General features: G+C 44.2%; 1 protein-coding gene across 2 annotated transcripts; it reads right to left on the reverse strand.

Annotated features, from left to right (window-relative positions):
- Positions 1–1,132: 1,132 nt before the first annotated feature.
- Positions 1,133–18,582, reverse strand: LOC138975641 (uncharacterized). Of its 2 annotated transcripts, none has more exons than XM_070348377.1 (12): positions 18,292–18,582; positions 14,733–14,786; positions 13,506–13,634; positions 12,819–12,956; positions 11,282–11,385; positions 10,773–10,918; positions 9,400–9,542; positions 7,490–7,643; positions 5,919–6,061; positions 4,222–4,353; positions 3,151–3,388; positions 1,133–1,563 (listed from the first exon to the last, which is right to left on the reverse strand). In XM_070348377.1, the coding sequence occupies exons 1-12, from the start codon at positions 18,575–18,577 to the stop codon at positions 1,428–1,430; spliced, it is 1,803 nt and encodes a 600-aa protein (XP_070204478.1). In that variant the 5' UTR covers positions 18,578–18,582; the 3' UTR covers positions 1,133–1,427. The 2 variants fall into 2 exon arrangements, with proteins under 2 accessions (XP_070204478.1, XP_070204479.1); XM_070348378.1 differs by lacking the exon at positions 18,292–18,582 and adding an exon at positions 16,234–17,326 and having other exon boundaries at positions 1,137–1,563.
- Positions 18,583–18,731: the final 149 nt, after the last annotated feature.

Below are 18,731 nucleotides of genomic sequence, written 5' to 3' on the forward strand. Positions count from 1 at the left end.
GAGCCCCTGGGGCTTTTAGTCATACCTCAGGCAGCTATCCGTTAGAAGAACTACCAAGTTTCATTGACTTGCACCCAAAGAGTCAAGAACTGCGATTTTTTTTACGAATTAATTTCGGACTCTGTCCCGGCTGGTCTTGACCTATTTTTGGATCTAAATTTAGATCAGGTAGATCACATTATGCACAAAAAGACACGTCACTAGCAAACTATGTCAGACATCATCATGAGTTTGTGTAAAACAAAAAATGGAGGCCGGAATCACTCAGTTGAATCGAACTCCGACCAAACACCACTATGATAACTAGGTTAATTTATGCACTCGCGTGAACAAGAAACTGTCGAGCTTCACAGATGTCGTCGTTGGGTAGTTTTGGGTTTGTTTTACTACCATAGTAGGATTTATGAACTGTAAATGCACTCAGCTGCAACAAAAACGCAAAACGAAGGCTGTGAGCTGCACTGTGCCTTTAACACGAATGTAAGCAAGAAAATACCGAAAATAAATGGGAATACCAACATACTGATAGCTACACATTATACCTCGTATGATGGTATATTCTTTCGTCACAGTTTCACAAGTACTCAAAGACGTTTTGTAAAAAAAAAAAAGTTGAAATACAAAACAAAACGCAAAGCAACAATAACTCCTCCGAAAACAAAACACAGGAACTTAGAAAATGATGCTTGAAAGGGCAAAGTTTCATTCATAGATGCAAACACTTTCTTTGCTTGCAACAGAACAAGGCATATAAATAAGGCACACGAGTGCTAAAGAGAGCTCTATTTAACAAATAATAGGCACCATTATTCTCCATTGAGTCTTAAACTTAAAGCCTCACGTCATCAAAGGAGTTAAACATTCTGACCAATAAGAGGTAAGGGGCGGGCGGGGTTAGGGGGGGGCAAGAGAGAGAGAGAGAGATAGAGAGAGAGAGAGAGAGAGAGAGAGAGAGAGATAGGGGGGGCAAGAGAGAGAGAGAGAGAGAGAGAGAGAGAGAGAGAGAGAGAGAGAGAGAGAGAGAGAGAGAGAGAGAGAGAGGAGAGAGAGAGAGAGAGAGAACTCGAACTCGAAAACTCGAACTCGAGAGAGAGATAGAGAGAGAAAGAGAGAGAGAGAGAGAGAGAGCTAGAGAGAGAGAGAGAGAGAGAGAGAGAGAGAGAGAGAGAGAGAGAGAGAGAGAGAGAGAGAGAGAGAGAGAGAGAGAGAGAGAGAGAGAGAGAGAGAGAGACCCAGCCGGAATGGCATATCGAGATTCTGCACCCGGCTTTCAGTGTCACCCGGCTTTCAGTGTCTGTCCCAAGACAGAACTAGCCAATTAAGCAATAACATATTGTGATTGTTCAACCTCCACCAGCCCATATTGGCGCGTTAAGCTGGGAAACCTTCAAAATGCCCCAAACCATTTGCTTGAGAAGGTTGTTGAACTATTGAGCTGTGAGTTGTCGAATTTCGTCAGCCAGAACTTTGGTCACGTGCATGGCCTTCTCCACTTCCGGTCCCCCGATCTGCTGCAAGGCGACGTGCGCCGCTTCTCTGACGTGAGATATGACGTCATTCCGCCTGTGACAGAGAATAAGATATGACGAGAATGCTAAAAGTATTCTGTTTTTGACGTGAACTGTACTGCCGCCATCGCAAATAATTATGCACATACCATGTGAGGGAGTATCCGTCTCGATTGAACTATGGCTCGATAGCATCAATCGATCCAGATCCAACGAGGATCATTGGAGGGATCCAACGATCCTTGGATCAGCTGACTTTCAACGTAGGGATCGTGCTTGCTATTTTCCTAAGCGGTAGATTTTTTAAATTTTATTCTTACATGTTTTTAAAACATAAATCAAAAGTATTACACACAATCCCACCCCCCCAGGGATGCAACAGTTTAGCCACAGCTTTCTGAGCCTGATGCACCAGCCAATCCTTGTCGTTGAACGTGATGCACAGACACGCAAACAAACACACAATCCCACTCATCAGAGATGCAACACCATAGCCACAGCTTGCTTAAGCCTCGGTCATACAGGCGACTCAGTCGTTGCGATTCAGTCTTGCGATTCAGTCTTTGGCCGATCGCACATCACATCGTAGACCATTGACCCGTCACACGATGAACGATAGACGAACGACTGGCGAACGATAACTCCACGCGAGCGGGGCGGAAGTGACGTGTCATAGTGAACACGGCAAACGCGCTTTGCGAGAGCAGACGCTAAATGTTCGAACGTCGCTCTACCTTTCTGAAAAATTCCTTTCAGCATTACGCCTTTGCAAGAAATAAAGTTCCCAGACAGCTGCAATTAATGTTTTCCGACCGCTGTACACGCCTAAAACGTCTCCTTTATATCTGAGTAAAAAACTGTTCTTCCACAAAGTTTTGAATCGACGAAGAGACGCTGTAGGCCACTGTCCGCCATTATTTTACGACACGGCGTCAAGGCCGCAGCAACGCGTTTTGATTGGCTCTGTTGGCTCTGCCCCTGCGATTGACCGACGACTGGATCGCAGGAATAGAACATGTTCTAAACCTCAAAGCTACGAGGGAATCGCATGAGACTGAGTCGCAGACTTGTCGTAGCTGTTTTCTACGACTGAGTCGGCTGTGTGACAGGGTAAATCGCGCGACTCAGTCGCATGTGTGACAGCCCTCTTAGCACGCATGTGACCCCGAGCCAGACAGCCAGCCTCACGCACCAGCCGGTCCTTCTTACTGAGCGTCACGCACACACACTCACAATCACACTCACAAGAGATGCAACACCTTAGCCACAGCTTGCTTGGCACGCATGTGACCCAGAGCCAGACAGCCAGCCTCACGCACTCGCCGGTCCTTGTCGTTTAGCGTCACGCACATACACACAAACACACACACTATTACACACAATCGCACTCACCACAGATGTAACGTTTTATCCACAGCCTGCTTGGCACCCAAAGCCAGACAGCCAGCCTCACGCACCAGCCGGTCCTTCTCACTGAGTGTCACGCACACGCACACACACACACACATACACACACACACACACACACACACTCACACACACACAGGCGCACACACACGCACACACACACACACACACACACACACACACACACACACACACACACACACACACACAGAGTATCACACACAATCCCACTCACCAGAGATGCAACAGCTTTGCCACAGTTTGCTTGGCACGGAGGTGACCTAAAGCCAGACAGCCAGCCTCACGCACCAGCCGATCCTTGTCGTTAAGCGTCTTGCTGAGGAACTTGAGCGTGACGGGGTCGTTGGCCTCCGTACGTGCCAACGACACAGAGGCCACGGCACGCACGTTGGCGTCGGGGTCCGACAGCAAGTCACGCAGAGCGTCGATGACGGCGGCACTGCGGAACTTTCCTGCAAGACAAGACATGTTTGGAGTTTTTTCATGTTCTTATTTTATGCTGCTTAAATTGCAATGTGCTTCTTGTCAGTGAAAACTTGTTTGGCTTAGTATCTTAGACCTGCCCAGGTTTCTGCAATGCCTCCATTTGAACAAAATTGAGACCATTTGTACGCGCTGGTGTGTCATCTTCCATCATTCGATCTTTTGTCGCGTCAAGCATTTGTCGTGTCGAGCTTCTGTCGCGTCGAACTTTTCAAGTGTGGCGTCGAGGTTGTGTCGCGACGAGCTTTTGTCGTTCAACCTTATGTCGTTCGAGCTTTTGTCGTTCGAGCTTTTGTCGTTCCAGCTTATGTCGTTCGAGCTTTTGTCGTTCGAGCTTATGTCGTTCGAGCTTATGTCGTTCGAGCTTATGTCGTTCGAGCTTTTGTCGTTCGAGCTTATGTCGTTCGAGCTTATGTCGTTCGAGCTTATGTCGTTCGAGCTTATGTCGTTCGAGCTTTTGTCGTTCGAGCTTATGTCGTTCGAGCTTATGTCGTTCGAGCTTATGTCGGACACCGACTTCTTCTAATGCAGAGTGGGTTTTTGTTTATTTGATGAACTAAAAAAACAAACCACATGATACTAGTAGGATTCGAACCCACTATACTTCCTGGCCCACAACCCGATGCGCTAACCACTCTCTTCATCTTTCTCTCTCCCACTCTCTCCCTCCCTCACCTCTCTCTCTCCTTCTACCTCTCTCTCTCTCCACCCCACCCCCCCCGACTCTCACCCTCTCCACCCCATCTCTCTCTTTATTGTGCTGCTGCTGCTGCTTATGCCAATGACAAAAGGGAGGACTGACCTAAGTTTTCAATGGCTTCCACTCGTACCGATGACTCCATGTTGAACACGTCCTTCATAGCGTAGCTCTCCATGGCCTGACTTAGGACACGTTCCCATACTGGTAGCGGCATGCCTTCCTGCCTGCAAAATGCTGTGCAACAGAGAAAATACAGTTGATAACGGTACAGCGCATCATATTCTGACTTAGGACACGTTCCCATGCTGGTATACCGGTGTAGTATCCCGTTTAGTCACCCCTCTGAAATGGGCCTCCGGAGGACTTTTCAGAGCTAAAAGGGCCCCCAGGGGACTTTTTCAGCTCTAAAAAGGTCCGCCTTTACCGATCAAGCCTCGTTTTTGATTGGCCCCCTCCTACAGCAAAGTGTTGCCCCGCCCCCCCCCCCCTCGCACCCCAGATGGTCCCCCTTTGAAAAGGTCCTCCCCGCCCCCTTTTTGTCTGCGGCTCCGCAGTCCTACATCTTACTTTGGGTACCCTTCTTCGCCTTTGCAGCATGAACATCTCCACCTTCTTTAGTTGTAAAAGAATAAGTTTCATCGCGTTTGTAGTTTGCAATTTCAGCAAACAAGCTGTCGTCCATCTTAAATCAACTTTTAGTTAGAACAAAGTGACGTCACTATCCGACGTCACAAGGGCGTTGCGAAGCGGTCGAAGTCATGGACATGATACCCGAGTATAGATCTATGGGTCGAAGTTCATGTAATTGTCTCTTAACTCAATTTTCTCTCAGTGGACATCTGGGCCACGTGATAATACAGTGTAATAACTAGCCCGAAATTGCTTTGAGAAAAAAAAAGGGGGGGGGGGAGACTATCTGGGATGCGAGGGGGGGGGGGGGGGGGGCAAAATTGCTGTAGGGGGACCAATCGAAAACGAGGCTTGATCGGTAAAGGCGGGCCTTTTTAGAGCTGAAAAAATCCCCCGGGGGCCCTTTTCAGGGGGTGGACTAAACTGGATACTACACCGGCATGCCTTCATGCCTGCAAAACTGTGCTGTGCAACAGAGAAAATACAGTTGATAACGGCACAGCGCATCATATCCTGACTTAAATTAGGACACGTGACCATACTGGTATTCCGGCATGACGTCCAGCCTGCAAAATGCTGAACCATAGACCTATATTAGATATAGGTCCCTGGCTGAACCAACTGAAAGTGGTTCCGTCAGCTTAAAGGCATATGTACGCGCTCCCGTGTTTACAAAGTGTAGTTTGCCCATAATCGATGTCAAACGCACCATAAGACCATATAATGACGATATGTCACCATGCGCGGACCATAATACATGCATTACAGCTTGTTCTAGCCTCTGAAAAAGTGAGGATGTCAACAAAGCCGCGGTGTTAGCTCCCTTGCATCAACGTTACATGTGTTGCCAAATCTATAAATAGGACGATCCAGATCAAAATGAAAATTAACATATCTCAACATTGAAGGGGTCCTAGACCACAATATTTTGCAGGGAACTTAATTTAGCATGTCTCCAGCTGTTGGTAAAGCAATTAGCGTGTATAGTCATCGAGTACATATGCCTTTAAAACAGTGTTTAAAAGCCATACCCCCCAATCCCCTCTAAGAAAAATCAACAACAACAACAACAACAATGCAATACAGATTGACCGCATGCATGTTTCGTGCGACGATCGCAAGCATCCACTTGCGTTCAATTAAACTGAATGGTGTATTCCGGGCATTACCATCAAAGTTGTATTTGTACAGTTTCCCATCTTCCTCCACTTCCAATTCTCTGCTCAGAATCGATTTCAACCAGTCCTGATCCGCCGCGGTGAAGTATTCGTCGATTTCTTCTTTGAAAGTTTTAAACAGCACATCGTCAAACCTGGAAAAAAAAAACCACGAATTAATTTTTCGCTTGAATTATGAATGCTCACTTTTCTAGTACATGTTTGCGTCAGTCTTTGGACAGAGTAAATCAAGGTACACAATTGGATAAAAAAGAAACTTTGACGTTAAGATTTAGCCCTCTTACGAATGAGGAGTTTTCTGCATTCCTCAGAGCTTTAAACAATCACGTTTAAATAGACAGTACAGTAATGAAGAGGTAAGCAGAGGGAAAGCGTGCACACGCGCGCGCGCGCGTGCTCACACACATACACACACGTACACACAAACACACACACACACACACACACACACACACACACACACACACACACACACACATACACACACACACACACACACACACACACAGCAATCAAAACGTGCAAATAGACACAATGATACATTTATTTGATTCACTTGTAAATCCGATATTAACATATGGCGCTGAAATCTGGTATCCTTTTACGTTTAATAATAAAATAAAACAAACAAATACTGATCATTTCTTTGGATCATGTTTATCTAGCAAAACTCCTCATGAATTTGTTCATATCAAATTTTGTCGATTCCTTCTTGGGGTTCATAGAAAAGCTATGTGGATACCTGTACTGGGGGAATTAGGAAGGTTTCCTTTAGGATTAAAAATGTTATCACAAACAATAGCATTCTGGGCGCATATTCTAGACTCCAAACAAGATTCGTATATACATCAATTATATGACTCAATGTTGCACCATCCGACAGAAACGCCATGGCTACAATTTGTTAGACAATCTCTTTGTAACTTAGGTTTTAGTCACGTTTGGCATAACCAATCTACATTAAATGTACACAAATTAAAGTTTGCCATTGACAAAAAACAACAAGAGGAATATATAAGATACTGGACAAAAGAAAAATCAGATACATATTCCAGACTTAAGTTTTATTCTATGATCAGTAAATCTTACGAAATGCAGTCATACTTAATACAAATTAAGAATAATAAACACAGAAAGATGTTAAGCAGATTAAGGACTAGCACACATTGTCTAAAAATTGAAAGTGGAAGACATCAGAATATCCCTAAAGAAAATCGTCTTTGTATTGAATGCAATGTCATAGAAGATGAAATACATTTTCTAGATAAATGCAATAAATATGTTAAATTAAGGGATGAATTTAAAGAAGATGCTTCACATATCAATATGAAATATGCTAACAAAAATCCAAGTAACTTATTTTTAGAAGACGAAGTTCAAGTTCGTCTTGGCAAATTTGTTACGGATTGTTTTAGCATTGTATAATGCATTATTATTATTTGTTGTTTGTTGTGTCAATAACTTTACTGGTTCATGACAATAAACATTATTCTATTCTATTCTATTCTATTCACACACACACACACACAACATACTTAATTTGCATCTCTGCATCAACTTACTGTTTAATGTCGACTTCTGTGATGTTTTTAAAATGACTGTTCCAGAAACTGTCTGGCATTATCGCTTTCTCTTTTCTTTCCGACATGCGTAGTTCGCTTCCTCGCTCCTTGTTCAAACGGGTTCGGGATTTAGCCCGTTCCAGTTTTGGGGGTTCTGAAATGATTTGACAAAACACAGAATATTAAATTATTAAGCTGACCGAATTTCTTCAACAGACCGAGATAAAACACACATGTATGGAAGTCTTACCATGTTTCTGAACAAAAGACGCAACAAATGGTGAAGAAAGGAAAAATTGCAAACCCGAAGAGAGAGAGAGAGAGAGAGAGAGAGAGAGAGAGAGAGAGAGAGAGAGACTGAGAGAGAGAGAGAGAGAGTGCGTGCGTGTGTGCGTGCGTGCGTGCGTGTGTGCGTGCGTGCGTGCGTGCATGTAATGTATAATGTTTTAAGAAGTATTGTTTAGCAGTTCACTCTTTTTTAATTTTACTCGCTTTTCCTAGAAATAAAGCATCCCGAATTTCAATGAGGATAACATTACAAAAAGTTTTTTTTTCGTATCCTCATTTCTGTTAACATACATAATCTTTTTGTTATAATTAAACTTTCCATAAGCTAACCTTTCTTAGTTTTTTATATTTAGTCAAGTTTTGACTAAATATTTTAACATCGAGGGGGAATCGAAACGAGGGTCGTGGTGTATGTGTGTGTGTATGTGTGTGTGTATGTGTGTGTGTGTGTGTGTGCGTGCGTGCGTGTAGAGCGATTCAGACCAAACTACTGGACCGATCTTTATGAAATTTGACATGAGAGTTCCTGGGATTGATATTCCCATACTTTTTTTCTCATTTTTTTGATAAATGTCTTTGATGACGTCATATCCGGCTTTTCGTGAAAGTTGAGGCGGCACTGTCACGCCCTCATTTTTCAACCAAATTGGTTGAAATTTTGGTCAAGTAATCTTCGACGAAGCCCGGACTTCGGTATTGCATTTCAGCTTGGTGGCTTAAAAATTAATTAATGACTTTGGTCATTAAAAATCTGAACATTGTAAAAAAAATATTTCTTTTATAAAACGATCCAAATTTACGTTTATCTTATTTTCCATCATTTGCTGATTCCAAAAACATATAAATATGTTATATTCGGATTAAAAACAAGCTCTGAAAATTAAATATATAAAAATTATTATCAAAATTAAATTGTCGAAATCAATTTAAAAACACTTTCATCTTATTCCTTGTCGGTTCCTGATTCCAAAAACATATAGATATGATATGTTTGGATTAAAAACACGCTCAGAAAGTTAAAACGAAGAGAGGTACAGAAAAGCGTGCTATCCTTCTTAGCGCAACTACTACCTCGCTCTTCTTGTCAATTTCACTGCCTTTGCCATGAGCGGTGGACTGACGATGCTACGAGTATACGGTCTTGCTGAAAAATGGCATTGCGTTCAGTTCCCATTCTGTGAGTTCGACAGCTACTTGACTAAATATTGTATTTTCGCCTTACGCGACTTGTTTTATTTTTGTGGACAGACAGACAGAACGACAGACAGACACATTGACAGACAGAGGGACAGACAGACACATTGACAGTTAGACAGACAGACGGACAGACAGACAGAGAAACAGACAGAGGGACAGACAGAACGACAGACAGACACATAGATAAATAGACAGAGGGACAGACAGACAGAGGGACAGACAGACAGAGGGACAGCCAGGCAGCCAGCCAGCCAGACAGTCAGCCAGCCAGTCAGCCAGCCAGACAGTCAGCCAGCCAGACAGACAGTCAGCCAGCCAGTCAGCCAGTCAGCCAACCAGCCAGCCATCCAGACAGTCAGCCAGCCAGCCAGCCAGCCAGCCAGCCAGCCAGACAGCCAGACAGACAGCCAGACAGTATGACGCACCGTTCTTCTCATTCCCGCTCTCCTCTGTGTTTTCGGTCCGTCTCTTCAGTTCTTCTTTAATCTCGTCCACAAGTCGGGCAAACTCTTCGTCAAAGTTGTTTTCGTCCAGAATCGTCCATTTGTATCGCGCTAGCTGTAGTTTCCTGAACGCAAACATGTCAACAACAACATAAGGTGAATGAATGTTCTTTTTATTTTTATTTCGATGTGTATTTTATAATCGCTGACAGGCAGGTTAGACGTATCGAAGACAATTTTCCGTTTTAATGTATTTATTTTAATGGACAATAAAGCGTTGTTATTGTTATTGTTTAAAAATTTTTTTTAAAAAAGAATCGCAGGGACATTGCCTTTAAATTTGCTGTAATCGTTTCAACAATTTTTGTGTTACGTATACTGCAGTGATAAAACACTGAAAGAATAAATCATACAAGTACAAATATAAACTACCATGATTATCTTTTCTTCAGTATAGCCCGTGTCCAAATGACAAACAGCTTCTAACAGTTTTGCGTGCAAAATACAGGGTTTGGGATGTACAAAAGCATTCGCAGTCACGCAAGGGGACTGGGTGGCCGAGTGGTAACGCACTTGCGCTCGGAAGCGAGAGGTTGCGAGTTCGACCCTGGGTCAGGGCGTTAGCAATTTTCTCCCCCCTTTCCTAACCTAGGTGGTGGGTTCAAGTGCTAGTCTTTCGGATGAGACGAAAAACCGAGGTCCCTTCGTGTACATTACATTGGGGTGTGCACGTTAAAGATCCCACGATTGACAAAAGGGTCTTTCCTGGCAAAATTGTATAGGCATAGATAAAAATGTCCACCAAAATACCCGTGTGACTTGGAATAATAGGCCGTGAAAAGTAGGATATGCGCCGAAATGGCTGCGATCTGCTGGCCGATGTGAATGCGTGATGTATTGTGTAAACAAATTCCATCTCACACGGCATAAATAAATCCCTGCGCCTTGAATATGTGCGCGATATAAATTGCATAAAAAAAAAATTAAAAAAAAAATCCCTGCGCTTAGAACTGTACCCACGGAATACGCGCGATATAAGCCTCATATTGATTGATTGAAGAGGGCCGGGTAGCTCAGTTGGTAGAGCCCTTGACTTGTGATCCTAAGGTCACAGGTTCGAATTCCGGCAGGGCTGCTGCTATCTTGTTATGTCTGTCCCCAGTACCTAGCAACTATTTGGGACATAACGTGGTTATATGCTAAGATCTGCCCTAATGGTTTTACCGTGAGTGCGTTAAACATTACTTATCATCGTATGCTAAGATCCGGCAGGGACGGACACAGGTCAACTTTATGTGCAGACTCAGAGACGGTATCCATGTCCCACCCCCGTGTCTGAGTGCAGTGATACTCACATGCCAGTGTCCATCTGTGACTTGAAGGTGGAGGGGTCCTGGATGGCCACAGGGAATATGGCCGTGTCCGACACGTAGGCTAGGGCTAGTTCATCTTGACAGTAGCGAGACTTGATGCAGTTGATACTCAGCAGCGAGATGAACAGCTGTGTAACACAATGAAACAATAAAACACAGTCAGACAACTCATCTTGACAGTAGCATGACGTGACGCAGTTGATACTCAGCAACGAGATGAACAGCTGTGAAACACAATGAGACACAGTAAAATCCAGTCAGTTAAATACTCAGCAACGAGATGAACAGCTGTGAAACAAAGCGAAACTAGGTGAGACATAGAGGGAACGTGAAACTTTGTAAAAGTTAGTGGGACAAATCATCATGGCAGTTGCCAGAATGACGTGATCACAATGGTGACAAGGAAAATAAAGTTAATGTCGATGAGTGCATGCTTGCTTGCATGCTAGCTTGCCAAAGATGTATAGGTGCACCTTACTTTTTAAACTGACCTTGGCATCAATGATAGCTTCCCCGATCTTGCTGAGGAAGTCCACACCTGCTTGAAGTCCTGACACATCCACCCACACGCTGATGCCGTTCTGCTCCAGTTTTTCTGTGGGCAAAAGTAGTGTGATATACATGAAGTTAGTGCCCCTTGGACAATGAACAAAAGGATACCAATTATTGTCTATTTTAGTCCAAGACACGATGACCGTGCAGAGCTAAAGTCCAGGTACAGCTTTGGCGGCATTGTTTTGAAAACGTCCCATGTACGATGCCATGACTCAGATTCGAATCTGGCTCTATTACGAACGCAGCTGGGTAAAAGCAGAATTTTGATTTCATCTGGCTAAGACACGAATTCCGACCCGAACCGGATGAAATGGGAATCTTCGGCCATAACTTCAAATTTTAATTTCATCTGGAGGAATTTCATACACGTTTTGGAAGTTTCGGAAGTGAAAGACAGTCCGTGCCAGGCGTCACATTTCTACAACTCTGCCAAAGTTACGGCTACGTTTTTGGCGAGTTAAAATAAGTTTTGGCGTTTTGCCGATTACCAACGCAAATACCAAACAACATCCCTAGCGTGTCATTAAGTAAGCAAAATAAGTGCGAGCGAAAAGTTTAGGCAAAGTCCTTCCCGAGCGAAAAAGCCCTTCTTACCATCTCAGTTCTGCCCAAGTTTTGAAATCGAAAAAAGTCACCCCTCCACATGGAAACATCCCAACATTCAGACATTCTGACGGCTTTCTATGCAGAGATACAATTTGTTTGATAAATCCCTCTCTGGGATTGACATTGGTGGCCACTCCACATACAAAGCACCCAGATTGTTGATTTTTCGTATGTGTCAAAGTGGAGGGATCGCCTTATCCAATGCAAAAAAAATAACCTGGCGCAGATCTGAGATAGTGAGCCAAACTTTGTTTTCATGGGAATGACTGTGCCTGTAACCGTATTTAACAAATACCTTAGTCAACTGTTAAACCCGCGATTTGTACAAATGTAAAAACTGTTTACAAACTACGACGAACCTAAAACCGCGATTTGTACAAATGTAAAAACTGTTTACAAACTACGACGAACCTAAAACCGCGATTTGTACAAATGTAAAAATGTAAAAATATCGCATTCCACAAAGAAATACATGCCTTTTATTATTAGTAATATTTGTTGTTTAGAGCCTCTATGCTTGGTGGTGGGAGGTGGTTTTGGCCGGATAGGTAAAATATTACGATTTGTAGCATTATAACAAAGAAGAAAAAAAATTCTAACAGATCTCTTGACTTTGGGGTAGCGCGACTCTGTTGCTGCTAGCTTTCCACTGGGAGGAAGCGACCCGAATTTACCAGCGATGGGACAAAAAAGTAATGAAAAAATAAAAATAAAAAAATCTAATAGATCCCTTTGACTTTGGAGATGACAAGAAAATATCGGGCGCATTTACGTGATTTGTAAAACATTTTACCAATCGCGGAGCGCGCCTCATGATTTGTAAAATGTTTTACATTTTTACAAATCACGGGTGAACAGTCAACTCACCTCGAACTTTTACCATCATTTCTTTGTCTGCATGACTGTAGCTGATCATAAGGTCTTTAGGAGCGGTACTGTCGATTCGTTTGGTCGATGTCTTGGGTAAAGAAGGATTTGCTGAATCAGGCGCCGCCGCATCGGCCTCTGTGGAAAACATGCAGTGAATTGCTTCTGTGAACAACATGTAGTGAATTGTTTCAAAACGAAGGAGAGTGAAAACTTGCAATAGATCGACCGTTGACTCAAAAATTCTTCAAGCAAACAAAAGCTCAACGTCGGAGCAAAGTTGTGCATTCAAAAGCAAGGCCATTCCGGACTGAGTGATGGCGAGTAAGCAAAACACTCATAGATTCCAATTTTGAGTCTGCTGTTGTAAACAAACAAGCAAACACACACACACAAAACAATTAAACATATACACATACAACAAACAAACAAAGAAACAAACAAAGAAACAAACAAACAAACAAACAAGCAAAGAAACAAACAAACAGGTCTAATGAGCTGGGGCAAGGGCTTTCATGGCCACGATGTACACTTAAGCTGTGGCCTTCTAAGAAGTTCTTTAGACAACATTAACAAAAAACCAAAACCAAAACAAAAACAGAAAGCCACCACCCTCCATACTCCCACAGCTCTATTCCCTTTAACACATTTCTCTCAGTTCCAGAATCAAAGAAGTTGGTGTCTCACTCGTCTTCTGAGATGCGGCGAGTGCTTTGGACGTCATAGTGGACACTTTGGCCGGCCGGTTTCTGGTCAGTTCGGACACTGGCTTGGCGGGGTCAGTAAATTTCCTCGAGCCTGGTTTTCTCTGGGAAGCTGAAAAAAAACCCACAAACAAAACCACACCCATAAATAGACTGCCAACGTTCCAAAATTCAGAATTAAAAAAAGAATGTTATGTTATTGGAACAAAGATCTGTGAACGTAACGTGTTGTTTTGTGATACACAAATTAATAACGTTCAAATAACATATTTTTGACTCTGGGTAGCCAAGTATTCGAATACAAAAACAGTCAATGAATTGTCCTTTTAAAAGGGAAGGAGGGGGAGGGGGGGGGGGGGGGGGCTTTAAAAAAAATAAGGAGTGGAAAGATAAACAGCGTCAAATAATCGCCGCTTAAAAAATGTTTCACTTTCAGGGAACATGTTGTTGGAGAGAAACTGAATTGTGTCCAGAGAATGAGTATTTCGCTGTGAAAGTCATTATGGTGGGTATACATACTAGTGGTTATAGCTACAGGTAGCCGAGGGGGTGGGGGTGAGGAGCAGTACAGGTATAGTTACTGAGAATTGTTAACGCGAAAATTGACCATTGAGTCTATAGAAAACATGCATACAAGCACAAGCACAGAGAGAGGAACAGACAGGCGGCAGGCAGACAGACAGACAGACAGTCAGACAGACATACAAACATACATACAGACATACAGACAGACAGACAGACATACGGACATACAGACAGACAGACAGTCAGACAGACATACAGACAGACAGACAGACAGACATACGGACATACAGACAGACAGACAGACAGACATACAAACATACATACAGACATACATACAGACAGACAGTCAGGCAGACATACAGACATACAGACAGACAGACACAATCGAACCAGCACATTCACCTGCAAATCCACCCGCACATTCCCCCCCCTCCACCGACATACATATTACCACCTCATCACACTGCACACACACATAAACCAGTGTTTAACCTGTTAGGAAGTTAATCAATGGCCTGCAGTAAGTAAGTGAAAGCACACACACACACACACACGCACACACACACACACGCACACACCCACCCCCCCCCCACACACACACACACACGCACGCACGTACACACACATACATACACACATACATACACACACACACACACACACACACACACACACGCACGTGCACCTTTTTGGTCCATGTCGCTAGAACTGGCGTTGGAACCCCTCCGACTCGAAGAAGCTGGGTGAGAGAGAAAACCACACAGTGTTAATCTGCACACGTTAAAGATACCACCCGTCTTGCCTACACGATCATCAAGTGTTCACAGCCACAGGTCTGTCCAGACTTTCACACGGAATAAGAGCACCCTGTTGCTTGGACACATACGTGACCCTCCACCACGAAATGAGTCGCATGTCACCTTTGCATGATTTTCATATTTTTACATTTTCCTAAAGAGTTTTTTTATGCTCTATCCAGGGGTGAAAACCGTTTTAGAAAAGAGCGAAAACTGTTTGAGTTATAAGCATGTGACTAAGGTGACCCTCACACTGTTACCAGACACTCCCTGTATTAAGCCTAGCGCAGAACCGCGCGAGGTGACATGCGACTCATTTCGTGGTGTAGGGTCACATTAATTACCTTCTTCTTCTTCGTTCATGGGCTGAAACTCCCACGTACACTCGTGTTTTTGCACGATTGGGGTTGTTACGTGTATGACCGGTTTCACCCCACCAGTTAGGCTGCCATATACCGCTTTCGGGGGAAGCATGCTGGGTACTTTCGTGTTTCTATAACCCACCGAACTTGGACATGGATTACGGAATCTTTTTCCGTGCGCACTTGGTCTTGTGCTTGCTTGTACCCACGGAGGGGGGATAAGGCATTAGGGCCTAGCAGGTCTGCACATACGTTGACTTGGGAGATCGGAAAAATCTCCACCCTTAACCCACCTGGCGCGGCCGAGATTCGAACCCATGACCTTACTATTGGGAGGCCGATGTCGAATCCACTAGGCCGATGTCGAATCCACTAGGCCAATGCGTCCGTCGGACACATACCAAAGATCATTAGCGTGGCTTGAGTCAGAGCGAAATGGGCATTTGTTTTGCTGCATGTATGCAGTAGTCGAATGACACAGGTGTCACTTTCCAAATCACCCCCCCCCCAAAAAAAAAAAAAAAAAAAAAAAAATCATTCTGTACCGGAAGCTGCATGGCCCGGCTGTTGATTTTTGCTATACGTTTAAGTTTAAAGATGCTGTACTCCCGTGCACATTTCTGAACAGATCTATGGTCGTGAATAGGATCGCTTAATTAATTACTGCAGACGGATTGTACCTTGACATTAATCTTGTTGATAGACTTTCTCTGATAAGGTGAACACACAGATCCAGATACTGAAACACTAATGCGTGCGCACCGTGCGTGCGTGCTAACAAAAAGTCGATCAGAGAGAAAGAGAGAGAGAGAGAGAGAGAGAGAGAGAGAGAGAGAGAGAGAGAGAGAGAGAGAGAGAGAGAGAGAGAGAGAGAGAGAGAGAGAGAGAGAGAGAGAGATGGGTGGGAGGGAGAGACACGCACACGTGTTCATAAAATCGCCGCAAAAACACACACACTTACAACAACAACAACAACAACAACAACAACAACAACAACAACAACAACATCAACAACAACAACACTTACGACTCGATTGAGCAGAGCCTCCGTATCTGTGTCGATACATGAAAAATTAAGGTAGGACAAGGTATCCGTCAATTTGTCACACTCAACGATGGCACGCAGCACATGTGTAAACACACAGGGTAATCACTTTCACGAAGAAATACACAGCCGACAATGCGTCGTTTCGAATAGAGTTATGCAATGCTGGTCTTCTATTAATCCACGTTGGTCTCTAAGTCATAGTATACGTTCTTTGTAGATGGAACGAAAGAACATTCATTCACAATATAATTACACGCTTGCGACCGCTCACAGGTAAAAACATTCGAAGCTAGACTGTGTTACAGTTTTGGCTCAGATATATTTTAATATCTTTTAAATACACGCTGGAATACCAACTGCTGACAGGTATTTAACATCAAACCCTGTACTCCAGTACCGTATGCTTATTTCTGTTAAACCCACTTCAAAGCATAAAAGTAGACTGTTTCGTCAGTTTACGCGAGGAAAACGTACACTGACGCGAGACTTTGCTGAAAGCAGGTAAACTGTATAGCCTTGATAAGATCGATCGAACAAGAGAAACACAGCTCTTTCAGAATAGAGTTACCCTTGCCAGTGTCTGTTAATGGCTTGGCACTCAGCCTTAGAAAATACACGGTCCTGCGAAATGACACACTACGGAACGTCTAATGATCACACGAGGGTCTCCAAAACATTCGTCGAATGAAATTAACGACGCAGTTTTTCTGATAACGCAAGATCGAACATGACAGAATCTCCACACAAACTATGGCGAGTCTAAATCCGGCACCACCGGAAAAGTATTTCAACACACTCGATCGTTCAATGATCATAAATTGGGTCACTGTCACCATAGGCGCTCAGTATACGAGTGGACACGGAAAGCACAAATTAATGCAGTTATAACCTCGATACCACTTGCTACAATAGCGGTGACTAACCAGCTAACACCCGTGAAAGCAAGACTCGGCGCAGTCACGTTAAAAGTCTGGAATTATAGTGTGCGTTGTTTGACAGTTGTGTCAGTGCTACACACAACCAGCGGTCACACTGCCTGAAATAGCACAAGCAAGCATAATCAACGGCCACCACACTACAAAAGGACAATCTGCGGCACTGCTATGTCGTCGTACTAGCGCCGTAAGTGTTTATTTTGTGCGCCGTTTGTGTCGGTTCCACAGACGAATACACAAGGAGGCCACACTTGTGTCGCTTGAAATAGCTCAATCAAATATGATAATACATGTACACTGTGGCCACACTGCCCAACCAATGTCTGAGGCACTGCTAGCTATGTCGGCGTACTAACACCAAAAGTGTTCATTGTGTACAGTCACTACTGACGCGCGCGCGCATATACACACACACGTACGCACGCACGTACGCACGTACACACACACATGCACATACACTGACACAGACACACAGACAGACATACAGACGCACACACACACACACACACACACACACACACACACACACACACACTCCCGGCACACGCACGCCGCACACACACACACACACTGTGACACACACACACATACACATACACACACACACACACACACACACACACATACACACACACACACACACACACATACACAGAGACACACACAAACACAAACAAACCCACCACTCTTATCACAAATTCAACCACATTTTACTTTGGCTTCTAATCATGATCAAAATCCTAACTCAAATTCAACCGAACTCCTATTTTACCTGTAAATCCCAATTAACTTCGAGCGTCCATGGTCAAGAGACACTTAAACTCACGACTCTGCAACGCATGTCACCGGCAAACAGCCAAACTGATCACATCTTTCGTTTTATTCTGGTACCCCCTTCCCCCCCGCCCCCCACCACCCCCCTCCGTAACCGTCACAATTAACCAGTAAATCTTTCTCAGCGTCAAGTGCCTGTAGTCACGAGAAACTCAGTTACACGCACAACTCGGCAAGGCGTGGCTCTGACAAGCAAAAAACAAACGCATCACACCTGGAAATATTTACTCATCATTATCCCCCCTCCGCCTCCTAAATTTTCACTCACCTTCTTTCACCAGCTCTTCCCCCGTCTCTGTCTCTGTCCCTGCGACACCGTTCGGCGTTTCTGCAACAGATATCTCCTCCTTTTCCTTTTCCTCGTGGTCCGAAATCTTCAGATCCTCTGCAGTACCGTTGGGCAGCAGTTCGCGAAGCCTGGCCGAGTCGTCGCTAACGCTGTGGCAACTGCTTCTCCGTTCTCGATCATCGGGGATTTCAGCCACGCTAGTGCTGATGGTGGTGCCTAGAGTTTGGTCCAGCAAACAGTCGGGTTTCGTGCATACGCTGCCCATTCCTCTGTGGAGGTTGCCGGTCTCGGTCGGACGAACGGTGGCTGTGGCAGTGCGGGTCGATACTGTCGTCGTGTCTGTCACGTGTGTGTGTGTGTGTGTGTGTGTGCGTGTGTGTGGGTCGATGCTGTTGTGTGTGTTTGTGTGTGTGTGTGTT

Source organism: Littorina saxatilis, linkage group LG9 (genome assembly GCF_037325665.1).
Source record: "Littorina saxatilis isolate snail1 linkage group LG9, US_GU_Lsax_2.0, whole genome shotgun sequence".
NCBI lineage: Eukaryota > Metazoa > Mollusca > Gastropoda > Littorinimorpha > Littorinidae > Littorina > Littorina saxatilis.

Excerpts from the sequence above, each read along its gene's own strand:
- LOC138975641 (XM_070348377.1), bottom strand. The coding sequence starts at position 18,577 with ATGGGCAGCGTATGCACGAAACCCGACTGTTTGCTGGACCAAACTCTA. Across the intron at positions 12,957-13,505 it reads CGCCGCATCTCAGAAGACGA|AGGCCGATGCGGCGGCGCCT; the intron begins GTGAGACACCAA and ends TGTTTTCCACAG. Across the intron at positions 4,354-5,918 it reads GTACAAATACAACTTTGATG|CATTTTGCAGGCAGGAAGGC; the intron begins GTAATGCCCGGA and ends TCTGTTGCACAG.